At 37.8% G+C, this 15,023-nt stretch overlaps 1 protein-coding gene across 5 annotated transcripts in view; it reads right to left on the reverse strand.

Moving 5' to 3' along the window:
• Positions 1–5,875: 5,875 nt before the first annotated feature.
• Positions 5,876–15,023, reverse strand: part of SFMBT1 (Scm like with four mbt domains 1) — a 142,849-nt gene continuing 133,701 nt past the window's right edge. For all 5 annotated transcript variants that reach the window (XM_063114064.1, XM_063114065.1, XM_063114067.1 and 2 more), the window contains 6 exons: positions 14,705–14,814; positions 13,632–13,807; positions 10,070–10,248; positions 9,641–9,886; positions 8,620–8,748; positions 5,876–7,760 (listed from right to left, as the gene is read on the reverse strand). In XM_063114064.1, coding sequence (XP_062970134.1) covers positions 7,620–7,760; positions 8,620–8,748; positions 9,641–9,886; positions 10,070–10,248; positions 13,632–13,807; positions 14,705–14,814 — 981 coding nt within the window. In that variant the 3' untranslated portion in view covers positions 5,876–7,619. The remainder of the gene's footprint in view (positions 7,761–8,619; positions 8,749–9,640; positions 9,887–10,069; positions 10,249–13,631; positions 13,808–14,704; positions 14,815–15,023) is intronic.

Consider the following 15,023-nt stretch of genomic DNA (forward strand, 5'->3'; position numbering starts at 1 on the left):
GCCGCGCGTAACCCGACGTCTGAGATCTCAGCGCCTGATTGGCCCGGCCCGGCGTAGGGGCGGGCCTGGGCGCTTCTGCTCTCTGCTAGGGACGGGGCTCCGACCCGGGCGAGGGGGCGGGGCCGTGGGTCCCCTCCCGCAGGTAGCCAGACCAGGTGAGCCGGGCTGCGCAAACGGGCAATGAGAGCCCGAGGACCCTGAGGCAGGAGTAGAGACAGTCCGCGACTAAATTCTTACTCCCTCCAAGGTATATCCCTTATACCCTAGAGAATTTATTAAAAATATTCCTGGATTTCATCCTTAGGGTTTCCGATTCAGTAGTTCTGGGAATGGAGCCCAATAATCTGCAATCTGGATTATTCTGGATTACTGTATTCTGAAGCAGCCTGGATTATTCTGAAGCAGGTGACTGAGGAAAACAATTTTAAGACTGCTCACAGGCCTCTTGCTTCCAACCCAGACGTTCAGCGTCCTTCTACTTCCCTGGCCAAAGGCTTATCCTAGATTCATTAATCAAGGCCCAAATAGATTTTTTCCCCATAAACATAATTTGAATGGTCACTTCAATCCAATCACTTTCATTTATAAATGTGCCAGGTTTATACTGAAAACTTGATGTGCACAAATACCTACCTGCCTTGTTCACTTAGGGGATACAACATTTTGAACATGACTCAAACGGAAGTCAAATGGGGCCAGCCCGGCTCACTTGGGAGAGTGTGGTGCTGATAACACCAATGCCAAGGGTTCGGATCCCTATATAGGGATGGCCGGTTTGCTCACTTGGGGGAGAGTGGGGCTGACAACACCAAGTCAAGGGTTAAGATCCCCTTACTGGTCATCTTTAAAAAAAAAAAAGAGAGAGAAAGTCAAATGGTTGGTATTTGCCAGTCTCCAATATCCCCCTACCCACAAACATTTACTCCCATCTAACCCTTTCTGACTCCTTGGAACCTGTTCTCTGCCTCTACTAGGGCCTCTGGTCCCCATTCTCTCACCTACTCTCGTGGCTTCTCTCTAGACACATCTTTTTGGTGCTCTAGAGCCCCTGACCTTCCTGCTACATAATGGCAGCATACACATATAAGTCCAGCTGACATTGGGCTACATTTGTTGAACAATAAATACCATATCTAGGGAAAATTTTCCCTATAAAATAGCCCCAAGAAATTCCAATTACATAAGAGGGTTAAATGTTATCCCAAAGCTTTCTTGATTAACAGGACTATTAACCTATCCAGAGAACAAAAATGCAATTCTCCAGCCCTTCTCTTACAATACACTTTCACACCTCTGTACCTTTTTTTATATGGCATTCTAGTTGCATGGATGCTTTCTCCTGCTCCTTGGGTACCTGATCTCCCTCTCTCTCTGTGTCCCCCACATTACCTTGTGTCTGCTACTCCACTTAGGAAATTTTCAGACTGCTGAATTAGATGGCTATACACGTTCCCCTCCCACAGCTAAGTGTGAGCCTCCTGAGGGCAGGAACTGGTTTTTATTCACTCTTGAATCCAACATAATGCCTGGCACAGAGAACATGCAACAAAATGCTTTTTAATTTAAACAACTTTAATTTATAAAGTTAAAAACTCTCCACAAGTATTGACCATTGGCAAATACAGAAAATCAGGTTAAGAAAATAAATGGATAAGGGAAAATTTAAACTTCATTACCATCTTTAAGTATAAGAGGGATGTTATGAGGATGCTCAACAGTTAACAGTACATGTTCAGAGAGAACCAAACAAGAGGATATGCCTTAAAGCAGAAGAGATTGTGGTTGGGCATAAGGAGATTTCAAATTGCTTGAAAACACAGAAAGCTCAAGGAAAACCACATAGAACTGTAAAATGAAGTTTCTGACAAAGCAATGCTCTGCACATCCAGATGTGGAGGAATCCTTAAGTTCCATAGAGGAACAAGAAGCAGTCTTCAAAGACCAGGGGCAGAATCCCCAATGCTAGAAGCAAGGTCACTGTGGCGAAATTCTACTCTCTGTTAGCTTTCCTGAACTGAAAAAATTTAAAAAGTACCTAAATCCAGAGGGGAAAGAATGAGACAGAAACAGAGGGGGAAGAATTCTGGAATTTTATTAAACTAGGAAGGAATTTTCTCATCCATTCAGAAATGATTCTCAGAGGCCCCACTGGAAAGAGTTTTGAAGAATTTACCTGGAGAAAATGTCTTCCTTACTGTCAAATCAGCACAAAGGAAGTTAAAGTTAAACACAGCTTAAGACCTGTTTTAATTTTCTCACAACCACGTAAAACTGTCATACCACAAGTTAATATACAATCATATTTACCAAGAAAAAAAAAAACCACGCAAAATATTCATCCAAAATAGTTTTTTTTTTTTAATCCTTTGAAGTTAATACCATCAAATTTGATGGGAGTTATTTTAATAGGTATTCTTGCGCATATTTCTCCTTAAGTGTACTTTATCTTCAATGAATAACTTTTGAAATTAAGAGGAAAAACAGCAAGCAGGAAGGATACAATGCAATAAGCATTTCATTTGGTTCCAAACAAGCAGTTAAAAAAAAAAAGGGGTGTGTGTGTGTGTGTGTGTGTGTGTGTGTGTGTGTGTGTGTGTGTGTGTGTGAAATACATTAAACAAAGTGCATCAGTTCCAAAGAGTTAGTATTAGAAAGAGGCCTAAGGACAGTGCTGGAACCAGCCAGGAGTCCCTCCCTGGCAGGCCTCTGATTGTCTTTAGAGAATATTCAACCAAAAAAAAGAAAGGAAGAAAGGGAGAGGAAAAGAAATGAGCACTTAAAATCTCAAGGGAAACATTCAAACTACCTTCCTCAGAGACTCTTGCAAAAGGAGCTATGGGACTACCCAGCTTTAACTTTGCCTAAGTTTGTAACCTCCTTCAGTCAACTGCTTTGTGACTTGATTAGCCCCATCCATTCAGCACTATTTGTCCACCTCCATTCTGCCAAGCAAGTCATGCCATTAGATTGAATAAACCACGTATGCAGAAACCCTTAGACCTGAGTTTCTGTACATCCTGAGAACAGGCATCCCCATCAGCAATGGTGGCACCATTTCATTTGTTAGCATTCTCCTTTGACTCCAAAAATAATGGTAGACTCTTGCTTCCCTTGGCTCAGGGTCTGCACTTCACTGCTGGTGTTGAAGACTTGTCCTGCAAGGCTGTGGCTTGTTTCTCTTTTAAAACAGTCCTTTGTGATAGGCCATAGCACCAGGTCAGACTCAAGAGTATGTTAAGTCACCAAAGGCATAAGGGGAGAGAGTTTTATTTCTCTATTCCCCTCAACCCTCTGCTCCTGGTTTTGCTGGTTCTTGTGGAAATCTCAGAATTCCTAAACACCTTAACCCAAACCCAAACCCAAACCCAAAACAATCTGCAGTGCATTTATTGCCCACCACCTTCTACACCTCATCCCTAAGGCTGCCCTCAGAAGCAAGGCTACCTGGGACAAGTACTGAGAAAAATACTCCAAGTGAGTGGGCTTGGAACCAGATCATTTGGACTACATATTAAACTCTTACATCAAAATTCCAAGTCACAAGTAGCTTATTTGGATAAATTCAAATTCCCAAAGCATGAACATTCTCACATAAGGGGTGAGAGTCATCAAAATTTACTAGTAAACCATTTCAAGTAAATAAAGTCAAGGAAGAATTATAATTGTAGGAAAGTGACATTTCTTTTTGGTTTTGCAGGAGGCTCTCTGTCCTACAGAGTTTCTGAGCCAGCACCATGACCATGACACACAGTTGCTTACAGTTGATCCAGGACCAAGGAAATTCAAATTTTAAAAGGGGGTGCCTGGACCCCACCAATATTTATACTTCATTTCTGTTAGTGATGCCTTCTCTGTCGTCTTCATAAGGCCAACACATTTCCTACAAACACAGACCACTTTTGCATTTGCACACATGTGCACATACAGAACATCTCCAATACATAGGACCCGAGTTCAAACCCAGGGTATGTTTCCACCTTCAAGAATAACCTCCTAACAGCTCTCTTCTGTGAGAACCAATCAAACCAATAAATGGTATATTAAGTAGAACAGTCTTTGGTGATAGGTGCCAAGTACATTTAAGTGCCTGTGACAGTTTTCCTAATGTCCCCATCTAGATTCCCTGAATGTACTGTGTCCCTCAGAAACACTTTTTGGCTTGAGAGAGGGGAACAGTTCTAAGTCCTACCCTACCTAAGGCCTACTAGTGCTTTTAACTATATTCAGGTATCACTTTAGTGACTGAATTGGTACTAGACAGTAAAATGTATTCAAGTTCTCAGGAAGCTATGGTCCAATGCCCTCTCTCTCTCATGGTGAGAATAATTTTACTTCCAGGAGAAGAGATATATAAAGGCCAAGTTCTGAACTGGTTTTCCATGTCTGCCTCTCTATCATAATTCAATAAATATCCATGAGAAGCTCAGCTCTTCCAGGAGTTGGTAAGAACTCTTCCCTGACCTCCTATGTCCGTAACATAGATGCTGGGAGCCACCTACAGTGCTAAAGAAAGGCAGATAGGTAAAAAGCCCACATTAACCGCATTCCCTGCATTAGCCACTTCAACTCTGCTTCAAATGAGAAGGATAAAGGTGGTTTACAAAGAAAAATAGCATTGTTCCCAGAAGCCCAGAAAATATAGTCAAAATGTTACAGCAAGTCTGTGTATGCAGCAAAAGGTTTTCCTAGCACACTAACAAAGAGTAATAGACTAATATTGGTCAGACAACTTTTCAAGGTCCAGGAGGATGATATAGTCCATTAACCTGTTCCCAAGCTTGTCAACTCAGAGCGAAAAATTAGTCATGTAAAACTTTCTGATCTCAGGCAGGCTGTGGGGCCAACTACAGGTGAAATCCAGACAAATGCAGACCCCTTACAATGTACCTGTCATAAATTTAAGAGGATGGTTTCTCTACAAAACAAAGTTCATGCATCTATGTACAACATACAAACATTTTACCCCAACATGGTGAGTTACTATCAGGCTTAAAGTCTGTGTCAGCATAACAGGAATCAGACTGTCACTGCTATCCAGCCCAGCCCCAGCAGCTTTATGAGGTAAGTGGAATCCAAATTTTATACTTTAAAAAATGCCCTGTGTCAAATTCCCAAACAGTTATCCTCTCTAACGTAATATCTGGAAGTAGGAGCTGGGGGGATATAATTTATAATTATTCTGTTACACAACTGCCTGATAAACTATATCTTAGTAGGAAAATGCAAGAAATATTAAGAGAAATCCCACTTACTTGTTCAATTTAGAGTCAGCCTTTCTCTAAGAGAAAACTGAGCTTGAATAATCATGGTATAGACAGACAAGCCTGCTAGGCTCCAACTCTACCCAGATCACAGACTACTTAGGGCTGTGTGTTTCACCTTTCAGGGGTTTTATCTGTGAAGGGAGTTGGTTCTAAATTCTGTGGTTTCTGAAGAAGTCAAAAGACAGACAACATAATGTATTCATTGTTATTGCATTTGGTAAATTCCCTCTTATAGGAATAATATTCATTTTCCTAAATAAGATAACAATGTGAAGCTTTAAACATTAACTCCAAATTTTTTTTTTGTTCCATTGATCTTCCTCAAGGGACCCTTTTTGCCTTAGTGCTTTGACTGCTGAGCTTTCAGGAAATTTCATTAAGCAAGATCATCACCACCACCCATAAAGTCTACCTGTTTACTGCTAATTGTTCCCTAGGATCATATATATACTTCTCTTCCATAGGCATAGAATTAATCAAATTTTTAAAAATAGGATCTCTGAGTAAGTTCAACATATTATCTTTTACTTAAACGAAACTTATTTCCAGATATATCTGGTAGTAACTTAAGCAAAGAGTTACTGCATTAACATAAGATTTGGTTAGAGGGCTTGGGTTAAGGTGATTCATGAATTATCCTATGAAGAGAGGATCCAGACTACAAATTGTTTGCCAATGTCCATAAAAACAGCTTGGGGGGCAGAGGGGAGGAAGGGGAGAGAAAATGAAAAAGTCACAATCGTTTAAATCTGTAATAACATTACCTTATATTTGTATAGATGTTTAGAATTTACCCAGTTTGCAGTTTTAAAACAGTTTCAAATCTTGAGGAGGAATGATTAGGCTATAAATGTGCAGATGACTAAGATGATGATGATAATAATAATAATAATAATAAAAAGGAACACTCAGCAAAGCAAACTGTTTAAAGGAGGCAACCTATATATGTGTCTTTCTTCACTCCTCATGGCTGAAACAGTACAGCAAATGGTATTATTATTCTATAATAGCTAGCAGTGTAATCATAAGTGAAAATTTGCCTGGAGTTTTATGTCAACTTGAACTGGGTCAAAAGAAACACCTAAAAGAACACTAAGCTGTCTAAGTGGGAATCCTCAAACTACAGATTACATTCAATTTTAAGGTTTAACCAAAGAAAATTGTAAACGTGGCTAGGCAAAGAGGTTTCTGGAATCCTTAACCACCTCTCAATCTCTATCCAGCCACTGAGGACACCACTACAGAAACTCCATGCTCTGTATCATCCCCCCAAAACACACTTTCTCTGCTGTGCTTCTACACTATCTACCTGGAGACACTTAGAAAAAAGGGGAAAAGGGCTTAACTGTGGGTCCAAGGAACACCTACTGATTTTCACCCAAAGTAAGGACTCTAGAAATAAAACGGAGGTAGAAAAACAACTCTAGAGAAAAATAAACACAAAATAAAAGCCACTGAAGTCCCTCTGAGAACTAATAGGGAGAGAGAAATTAAACTGAGATACCAACAATCTTTGTGATGCTATTTAACACAGCTAGCCCATGCTGAGTCAAGATAGAGAACAGTAAGACTAGAGTTCTTAGATTAGGTCAGTTAAGGAACCAGTGTAAGTGCCCACGTTTTTAACAAAGTAAACAGTGGTTTTCTCCCCCGCCTCCCCAACTCTATCATAGTTTTAGCGTTCTTGTATCTTAAAAGTGGTACCATACAAAAACCCTCATACATGGCTGTAAGCTCAATGATCAACAGAGGTAGTAAACAAAGGAACTCCTAAGAATAGATTTTAAAATGGATCAAAGTGTGACTATACATTCAAAACCCTAGAGCCACATAATCATCCCCAAAATTAACTGTTTAATTTAAAAAAGCTTAAAAACACAATGACAATGAAGCACTGATGCGCCTTAGGCACAGTCCCAAATCAGTTCTGACTTAAAGCTATGTCCTCTCTTTCCAAGAAAGAGAAAGCAGAGAACAAAGTTCAATCTACAATGGGAAGGAACAGAATGAAAACAACCAAAAGGGTGATTTCCAGCAGCCTAGATTATTCTTTGTTTTCAGTCCACACCACTGGAAATGCTTATTCTTCTTATGAGTCTTTTCCTCACAACCTTTGTTTTTTAAAAACTGCAATCTGCTGAACGAGAGATGTCCACATTCCCACTGGCAGGAGAGCCATGTCTGTGTAGTTTTTGCTTCCTCAGTGTGGTTCCTCCTTCCCCGAAAGTGCAAAGAGAGCAAGCCGACACCCATAGGGCCCAGAGGCCCAGGACTATTTCAGCTCCACTTGTAGAGCAGGGAGAAGGATTCGCTGCGTTTGTGCTTCAAAGATCCAGCCCACTTTGGTTGTCATTCTCAGTTGGCAAACTGCTCATAAAAAGCAAACTTGATCCTCTCTATATGATGGCAAAGTTTGATGGCAGGGCCCAATTTTAAGTCCATGCACTCTTGAACAGTGGGAAGGGTAAGGAGCAACAGGGCCTGCCCATCAATTTCCTGTTAAGGCACAAAATACAAATTATCTATGATGTGCACATGAGTTGGGCAGCTTGATCATGACAGCCCCTGTTCACTTTTGTTTTGTTAAAATCAGAGTCCCTGTGCTTTCCTCTCATTAATTTTTTCCTTTAAACAAGTATCACACATTTCCTTTTATGTGCCTCCATACTAATGGACCTTCAGAATTAATAAATTAAAGTTTTACCAAGGATGAGAATCCATTCTATAGAGTTTCTGCTCAGCAGAAATTCAGTAAACTAACTAGCCTTATAACTGGCAACTAGTTATACCAAAAGAAACATCTTTCTACAGGGCTCTTTAAATCTGAAACAAAATATTAACTATAAACTTCAATGTTTTTCTATGCTGTAACATTTATAAAAACCTGGTAAGCTCTTCAAAGATGTTCAGTTTTGAACCTCCCCAATTTGCAAAACAAAATTTATTTCAATATTTATTTAAAGCCACTGACCATTTGTTTCAGCAAACTTGCCTTAAAACTGATCACCACTCTAGAGCCTAAATGGATGCTAATTTTTTTTAAAGAAGCAAATCATTATTGTCAAACAGATGACTACAATTAAGCATGGCATGCTTGATTTAAAGCCATTTAAATATTTAAGAAATGAAACCAAATTCTTAGGAAAAATGGAAATGCAATAATAATCTCCTTCAACTATGGAGAAATAACTTTTTTTTCTTTTAATCATCTTTCCACTCCTACAAAGGGAACTAAATTTCTTTTTTTTTGGATGAAAACATTTTTCCTAAAACTTGTAAATAAATTGTTGACTACTACATCCATAGTTCTTTGCTAAATAGACATATTACTAAAAATTATAGGTAGTGTGATTACCTGGTCTAGGAAAATTCTTGCTAATGGGGCACAGTCAGTGGATCTGATGAACCGCACAACATCTGCCACACTCCACTTCAGGGGGTTACTGTCCAGGTGAAGCCTTTCAGCAGCTTCAATCCTTATTTCCTTCATTCCCCACAACAAAAATCAAAGCAAATGGTGTAAGAGCTATTTTATTCTAAAAAAAGCCCCTCCATATAAATTCATAATCCTTCCAGACAGGATTTAAAGTGGTCTTAGGACAAGATTTACCCTAACAAAGATGGAAAAGGCCCACATGCATTAGGTACTCAAGAAATGTTTGTCTTTTATAATAGAAAATATCAGTGGGGAAGAATTTATCTCAAAGTTTCAGCAAAAATAATCTGAACAATTTAATGGAGAGAAATAGTTATTAAATTTCTCATTTGTTCCTTGGTCTATTTTATTTTAGCTCACTCTCTGGTATGGTGCTGAAGTGAATGGGGTGGTATTTCCAGTGAGAGAATGCTTAACTAAATTATCAAGAGAAATCATTTATTGCTTCTATTCATTGGAATATTTTAAAAAAGCAAACCTGTTTTAAAACACTAACTAAATTGCCATTTGTTAGTGTGTATACATATAACTTGTGTATGTGTGTATATTAAATATGCTAAACAAAATGGTTTAACCAGAATCAAAAGGATAAATAATTTATCTCTACAAAACCAAACATATTATGAAAAATATTAAAAAGGAAGTGTTCCCTAAACTAAATGACAGGCTACAAATAAGCTAGCCATGAGGCACATTTTTTTTTTTTTTTTACTTAAAACAAGCAGTTACTCTGAAAGAAACTTTCTCCTAAGTAGTTGATCTCCAAATAAACCTTGAAACACTTGTAAATCACTGCATTTGGGGTCATTTTAAAAGAGACCCTGGAAATCCTACGTAAGCCTGTATTAAAAGAAGTGGAATGACGGCATCATTAACAATTAGATTCTAGAGGAAAATTTTAGAAAGAAAGAATAAAAATAAACTATTTTTTAAAAAGTACCTTTGGTGAAGGAGGTTTATTTTCATCATCAGAAAAGGAAAAAGTACGAAGCTCTCTTTTTCTCCTTTGTCTGTCTGGAGGCAGCGATGTGGACATCTCACTTTGGGTAGGTGAAGATGAGCATGATTTTTTTTCTGACATTTCTGACTCTTCCTGTAGCTCATCCTGCTGCTCAGATGTACTGCCCTCACTTAGGGAATCATCATCCCCTTCATCTGGGTCATCCTCATCTTCACCCCCACTTCCCTGGAGGAAAAGGAGAGAAGTCTCATTGAAATTCAGGACAAACCAGTTCCTGGGCCACAAAACCATCTTACGTTGGCCGGAGATCTGAATTAGAAAGACCTGCAAGTATTCTTTCAGTGTCCATATTATAAAGCAGTGGTCACTTGTCTTCTAGACATTACAGGTACCTCACAGATCTCGTACCTGGGGAGATCCCGCTGGGGTATTATCAACAGACGCAGAGGAGCGTTTCTTCTTATGAACAAAAACATTTTTCCGCCTCTTTCTCCTCTTACTGGCTTTTTTCAGGGCACAAGCTAAGTTACTATGCCCACCAGGTGGCCTCCCAATTCTTTTATTTTTCTTCTTTCCATAATAGTGTGCTAAATGTGGATGAGAAAGAAAAATAAAGTAGCTTCAGTATTTTTGTGCACCTCGAAATCACAAGGAATTCTACTAGCATAGCAGAAAACAGGTATACTATATTTAATTGAGGTTTAAATGCCATACAATGGAAAAACAGATCTTAAGTGTACAGTTTGATTTGTACTGACAAATGTCTAAACCTGAATAATCCCTCCCTATCAGGATACAGAACATCGCTATCAACCCAGAAAGCTCCCAGGGTCTCTTCCTAGTCAGTCCTTCTCCCCAGAAGCAACTACTATTCTGATTTCCGTGACTATTGAGTAATTTTGCCTCTATGGAACCATACAGTACATAATTTTTCTTTACTTTTTTTCAAAAAACCAGAATGAAATTTTATTGTGTAAAGTTTACAGAAGTATGACTAGTATTCCTCTGAACAAAGTACACAACAGTTTTAAGTATAACTGAGAGAAATGAGAGTTCTATGGCAACATTCGATACAAGCTGAGTAGGTTCTTTTTTGTGTATAGCTTCTTTCACTCAGCATAATGTTTTTGAGTTTCATTCATTCTTGTACAAGGCTTTTAATGGTCGTGTTTTCATTTCTGTGGATACCTGGGAATGAAATTGCTACGTCATAGGGTAGGTATATGATTAACTTTTAAGGAAACTGCCAAAGAGTTTTCCAAAATGGATGTAAAATTTTACACTCCCACTAGCAATGTAAGAGATCTAGTTGCTCTACACCTTTGCCAACATGTAGTAGTCAGTTTTTTTCATTTTAGCCAGTCTAGTGGCTCAGTAGTAATTTCTCACTGTAGTTCCAATTTGCATTTCCCTGACAACTAATGATATCATGCACTTTTTCATGTGCTTATCGGCCATTTGTATATTTTGTTTCATGATGTGATGTTCAAGTCTTTTATTCATTATTAAAAAACTTTTGTTTTTTATCTTTTTAAAATTTTTTACTGAGATATAATTTACATACAGTTCACCATTTTAAAGTGTACAATTCAGAGGTATTTAGTGTATTTCCAATGTCGTGCAACCACCAGCTCTCCCTAGTTTCAAAACTTCTTTTTATTATTGAGTAGTGGGAATTCTTAATATATTCTAGAGGGAAGTTCTTTGTTGGATATAATTAACAAAGAATTAAGAATATTAAGAATATTAATTAAGAATATTTTGTCTAAGGATGAGGCTTATCTTTTCCTTTTTAAAAAATGTTATACAAAGAGCAAAAGTTTTTAATTTTGGTGATGTTTCATTTATTAATTTTCTTCTTTATGTTAGTGTATTTCTGAAACCTCTCTAAGAAATCTTTACCTATCCCAAGGTCTTGAGGATATTCTCCTTCTTTTCTTCAAAAAGCTTTATAGTTTTAGCTTTTACCTTGGGTCTAGGTAACATCTGGAATTAATTTTTGTATACGGTATGAGGTAGGAACCAAAGAGTCTTGTTTCTGTATTTTTATTTTGGATATCCAGTTGTAACAGTGTCATTGTTGAAAACAATTTTTCCCCCATTAAATTTCTTTGTCACCCTTGTTGAAAATCATTTAACCATGTAAGTTTGGTTCTAGTTCTGGACCCTCTATTCTGTCCCACCACTCTACTTAACTGTGCTTTAGTAGCATACTCTTTTGATTATTATAGCTTTATGGTTAAAAAAGTCAGAGAATTAAATCTTCCAACTTTACTCTTCTTTTTCAGGACGGTTTTTGGCTATTCTAGAGCCTTTGCATTTTCATATAAATTTTAGAATATAGACAATTCAAAAAATGAAACATATATTCTAGCTCTAAGTTATGTATTAAAGTAATATCAAAATATATCATTTTCTACAAAAAAAATAAATTCTTCTAAAGGATATAAATCCATTTGACATTGCTCAAAATACTAACTGAGAAAAATTATAAAGACTCTCTTTTATAATATCTAGGCTAATTTCAACTATGTCATTATGAAAGATAAATTCAGACAAAAAGCATAATAAAATCCACATATCCGCCAAAGGATCAAAGTGGTGTACTTATATATACTATTTCTCACCTAGTTCCTAATAATTGCAATTTCCTAAACTAAGTGCTGAGTCTGACACAATGATAAACTAAGATAATCTCTGCCCTTAAGGAGTTTACAATCTCTTAAATATAAATAGAAATTAGAAGGTTAGACTCTTATCTGATTTTGTAATTCAAATACTGATTAGGAAGACCATCATCTTAAGTGTTGACCTTGGATCATCATCATCAACGGCATCTGAGAGCTTGGTGGAAATACACACTCAGGCCCCAGATACACAGACCTGATAAGTCAGAACTTCCATTTTAACAAGATCCTCAGGTAATTTGCATGCATGATAAAGTTTAAGAGGCAAAGATCCCTAAAAGAAATCTTTCAAACTTAACAAAATCTTCCTCTGTATTAATTCTCTCAAGTGACATCAGGGCTTGTAGGATTTAAGAAAAAGAAGGATCAGAATTTTGTTTTTGGGTGACAAGGCTCCTAATTGGAAATTTCATCCTACATGACCACTGCCTCAGTTTCACAAAGAAGATAAGCAAGGAGGGGGAACAGGTATTGTTATGACAGTTCAAAATGAAGTTGCAACTACCTCTTCTATTTACACTCAGCTACTGTGGCTTCTCTGCTGCTCTTCACGGACACTAAACATCCTCCTCCTGACTCAATCCTATGGTCTTGCTACCCCCTCCCCAGATACTCCCACCAAACTGTGTGCACAGATGGCTCTCTAGTTTCCTTCAGGTTGTTACCTGTCAGGAACACTTACCTGCCCACCTGCATAAGTAGCACCCTACCTCCTAGCCTTCCTCACTCTCCTACTTGCTTGCTTACCTTTCTCTGTTCTTCCCCATCATACTCTCTCTGTTTGTCCACTTGTTTATTATCTGTCTCCCACATTAAATGTAAACTCATTGAGGACAAGAATTTTTTTTCCTTACTGTTGTATCCCAGTGCTAGAACCATGGAAGCACACAGTGGGCACTTAATAAGTACTTGCAGACTGTATGAGTGAGTTACATATCGTATTAGAAGTAATAGCTAATTTATATACATGCTATATATAAAAATTGACAAACCAGAGCCCATGGCCAAATCTGGCCCATGGGCCTGTTTTGGTACAGCCCTCAAGCTGAAAATAGTTCTGACATCTTTAAAAGACTTCTTAAAAAATAAAAATATAACAAAACAGAAAAGAATATGTGACAGAGATCATATGACCCACAGCATAAAATATTTACTATTTGGTCCTTTACAGAAAAAGTTGTGTACCTTTGAAATATATGAATGTCTGCAAAATAAAAAAAAATTTCCAGGATGTAAGATATGGTCAGATGCTATACTTAACACATTTGAAAAACATGACTCACTGTATTTGGTCTTTGTTAGCACAGAGCAGTTCTCGGAACACTTATCTAGAACCATCCGTGGACCAAAGAGATTGGGACAGCATTCCAGTTTGATGCAGGTTTGCCGGCAGAATTCAGTCACCCGATCTGCTGTTTTCACTATCTCAACAGTAGCCCGATAACTCTTTCCTTTATATCTGCCATTGAAAGACATCAGATGCCAAATTTATTGGGCTAGTGATTACCCAGGGGAAAAGAAAAATCATATCAATACACCTGAAAAATATTTTTGCTTCTTAGGATATTCTATGTCCTTTATAGTTTGAGGACTCTGAAAACAACAAGGAAGTTCTGCATATTGTACTTAAATTAAATCTGGTAAGTTATGACAAGTAAAAGCTGAGTTATTTAAATTAGCTAAATAAAGTTCCTGCTTTCTGTTTCTAAATTAAGATTTTCAAATAGTAATTTCACTAACTACTATAAAAAGAAAAGTGACTTTTCATCATCTTTTTTTTTTTTTTTTTTTTAAAGATGACTGGTAAGAGGAACTTAACCCTTGACTTGGTGTTGTCAGCACCACGCTCTCCCAAGTGAGCTAACCGGCCACCCTAATAGGGATCTGAACCGTTGGCCTTGGTGTTATCAGCACCACACTCTCCCAAGTGAGCCACGGGCTGGCCATCAAATCTTTCTTTATACTGGGCAGTGATCCTTAGGGTGTAGTCCAAGGACCCGTACAATCTGCCAACTATCACTACACATGACAAGATCATGTCAGAAATCAAAAGTATATGTTTATAAACTTCCATAGTAATTTGAAAGAGTAATTTTATGTCTCTTGAATCTAATAAAACTTTTTCTTGCATTTTTATCTTTTACATTTCATATGTCTTGTAATTCATTTTTACCATATTTTATAAATGTACTGATCCATGACAGGATGGAAATCTACAAAAGAAAACAAGCCTGGTCCTTCATCACAAATAGTTGAAGAAGCACTGCCCTAGGAAATATAAGCATTCTGACAGCCACAGAAGAATTGATTCTGTAACCTGTTAAAGACAAATAAAAGGGCAGAGTAGTTTACTCACTTGGCTTTTAGGACTTCCCCACATCCATGCCACACAGAGTCTTTGTCCAGCTGGAGCTCCCGAAGGACACGACTGGGCTTATAGGCTGCATTGATAAGCAAAGTGAGGACCTGAGCTCGGTTTTAAAGCAAAAATATGGGTTGGGAAGGAGAAAAGCAGATCATTAGAACCAAAGCACTCTTGCTATCCCTTAAAATGTTAAGGCCATTTAGGAGATTAATTCTAGTCATATTAACTAACAATGTTAGCAAAATAATAATATCTAAGGCCCAAAGTTACAAATAAGAGAGTAATCAGATCTTAAACACTCAAAATGTTA

This window comes from Cynocephalus volans, chromosome 11 (genome assembly GCF_027409185.1).
Source record: "Cynocephalus volans isolate mCynVol1 chromosome 11, mCynVol1.pri, whole genome shotgun sequence".
NCBI classification, from domain to species: domain Eukaryota; kingdom Metazoa; phylum Chordata; class Mammalia; order Dermoptera; family Cynocephalidae; genus Cynocephalus; species Cynocephalus volans.